This window comes from Cyprinodon variegatus, unplaced genomic scaffold (assembly GCF_000732505.1).
Source record: "Cyprinodon variegatus isolate N-32 unplaced genomic scaffold, C_variegatus-1.0 Scaffold375, whole genome shotgun sequence".
Taxonomy (NCBI): Eukaryota; Metazoa; Chordata; class Actinopteri; order Cyprinodontiformes; family Cyprinodontidae; genus Cyprinodon; species Cyprinodon variegatus.
Window position 1 is genome coordinate 764,133 of NW_015150828.1, and position 2,773 is coordinate 766,905.

At 38.0% G+C, this 2,773-nt stretch overlaps 1 protein-coding gene across 1 annotated transcript in view; it reads right to left on the minus strand.

Moving 5' to 3' along the window:
• LOC107092336 (FAS-associated factor 1-like) overlaps positions 1 to 2,745 on the minus strand; it is a 16,962-nt gene extending 14,217 nt beyond the window's left edge. Inside the window, exons 1-4 of the mRNA XM_015386743.1 lie at positions 2,631 to 2,745; positions 2,402 to 2,525; positions 2,218 to 2,281; positions 2,027 to 2,108 (exon numbers count right to left, since the gene is read on the minus strand). Coding sequence (XP_015242229.1) covers positions 2,027 to 2,108; positions 2,218 to 2,281; positions 2,402 to 2,525; positions 2,631 to 2,726 — 366 coding nt within the window. The 5' untranslated portion in view covers positions 2,727 to 2,745. The remainder of the gene's footprint in view (positions 1 to 2,026; positions 2,109 to 2,217; positions 2,282 to 2,401; positions 2,526 to 2,630) is intronic.
• Between the last annotated feature and the right edge of the window lie 28 nt (positions 2,746 to 2,773).

The following is a 2,773-nucleotide window of genomic DNA, read 5'->3' on the forward strand; positions in this document are numbered from 1 at the left end:
TTCCTGTTAAAAGGGAGTTTTTCCTCTCCACTGTCGCTACAAGCATGCTTAGTGTGAGGGATTGTATTTGAGTCAATGAGTCAATGAGTCAAAGCAATCAACTGGTTTTCCTTAGATAGAAAACTTTGTATCAATTCTGGTTGAACTGTAAAGTGCCTTGAGATAACATGTGTTGTGAATTTGGCGCTATATAAATAAACTGAATTGAATCCATTCCAAAGTTTTGGAGCTGTAACAGAAAACGTTCAATCCCCTCTGAGCTTAAGCCTTGCTTTAGGCACTGTCAGGAGTTAGTAAATCCTTTTTCACTGTATTATAGCTGATAATGACTGGGATCAATAAATACATCATATCTATGTTACAGTTTGACTGATACAGGATTTTCAACAGCAATGCCGACATCAAGTACTTGGACATGGAGCTCCAATCTGTGTTGCACAATAATAATGCAAGTCGTCATAAAAAAACAACAACTTTATTAACAATTTAATTAAACATTCACAAATCAATGAATAGTAGGTAGAGGGAGCAGCAATGCATGCGCTTCTTGTGATCTAAATGCAGTGAATCAGCAAAGCCATGCAAGTTTTGGCAAATAACCATACAAGAACAAAATACTAATATCGGTATTAGTCTTTCTCTAATTTCCATTCCTAACATTTGTAATATTAGTAATCTCTGTATGAAAACTATCCCTGAGTTGATGTTGGACTCTTTGCTGAACTCACTCTTACCTTCCAGGTCCAGCCACACAGAGCATCCTTAAAAGTTTCATCTAATAGCAAAAAAATTCACATTTGACTGATATGTGAGCTGACGGGTGATTGCTGTTTGCTATCTGTAACTTTCTGTCCGTCTCTCAGCCTGATATTTCCCATGGTCTGTTGCTATATCAGGGTCCAGAGAGTCAAGCTAATACCCTCTATCAACACCATACTATTAAATGTGCTGCATGCTCCCTGGAAGAGATGAGAACTCTTCTATTTGTACCTAATACCTGTGAGAAGAGGCTACCTACATAGCCAAACAGCCTTAACAGAGACAGGTAGCATTCAAAACCCTGCCCTCATGATCATCACACCATATATTCCTTATGGAGCATACTGCCATGAAAGTGGCCGAAGAGCAACAATCACATCAAAAATTAAAGCTCGTTCCTAGCAAACAGTTCTTAGGCTTCAGCATTCCTCCACAGAAGTGATCAGCAATTTAATGCTTCTGTCATCTTCTCCAAACTTCTCCGGTCTAATCTGGGTTGGCCAGTATCACCATGGTTTTATGTTGTCTTTATTAGTGGCTGTAGTATGCCAACTGGGGTTTGCAGAGTCCTAAAGTTTGGAAAATAACTCTCTAAACCTTTATTGGATGTAAGAAGTCATTGACTTTCTTTCCCTCCTGGCCCATAATCTAATGTTTTAACTGACTGAATTTTCCCCAATAGGTTTTATGTTAGTTGTTTATAGGTTCTATTAAACTGACGGCTGTCAGGCCTGGAACTTGCTTGTGAAAATGTGATACAGTTTGTTTTTTGATACAACAAAGACAGTAATGTTCTCCAGCAAAAGCAGAAGAGATCTGAGAGAACAGATTCCCATCAACTACCTTAAACTGGGGAAATGCTGTATTCGTGGGTGTATATATATGTATATATATATATATATATATATATATATATATATATATATATATATATATATATATATATATATACATAAAATATGTAGCCCTGTTGTAATTTGAAAGCAAGTCAGCTGTCAAGACGTTAGTAATAGTACCAACTAAAACTTCTTAAGTTCCCACCAGCTCAGTAACAAAAAGAAAATACAAGTACTGTCCCCAAGTGAATTTAGAATGATTATTCCATGTTATCTTAATTAAAGACAACTTCTCACCAGACTAGGAAGAAGACCATATGAAGTAAGAATGATATCAGTGCTGAAGGTCAAAGTCTAATTTAACCAAATACAGTATCACATTTAATCAAAACCATTTCCAAGAGATCTTCACAGCAGAACGTTTTACTTACATCTCTGGCTTTGCCGTAGAAGGCCTCTTGAGACGCTGCCTCCAAAGACCCAATATAGAACATCGGGTGGGTCTCTCCATATCTGATACACAGATAACAACCAGACAGTTCATTGTTTAACACAGTACCTCCATAAAGGATGGGTTCCTCTGTAGATTGATCTTACTATCATCAACTGACAAGATGCCCACCTTGAAGAAAATTCGGCAGTAAAGTAAAGTAAGGCATCCGCTTCGTTCTCACTGTTTTCTGGCACTGCAAGATAAAGGACTCAATCTGTCAAACTCTGAATGCTTGTTTTCAAACCATAACTATGATTGTGGAGTAAAAATAAGAGCCTGATTAGGGTTTTGAAGCAAAATATTTTATACATACTCATAGGTGATTTCCGACAGCTTGACGAGGTCATTCCAAACATTTCTGAATCATCCACCCCAAATTCTGACGCATCTTCGTAATCGTCCCCCTCACTGTCACTGATCATATGGACATCTGTACACTAAAGAAACAAATCTTTATATTAGAGTGGGTTAACATGCAGGTAACTACTGGATAGGTACTGTAGAGAAGTGAGGACTGGGTTTGTTTGTTTCCGCCTATGTACCTCATCTGTTGGTTCCTGGGCGTTAGCTGGTGAAGACCTTCGACAAACACTGAGGCGATGGCAAGGATAGCTGATTCCAGACAGAGCTAACGTCATCTAAAAGAGGCAAGAGCACCATTAACTTTAACAATAACATTTACTTC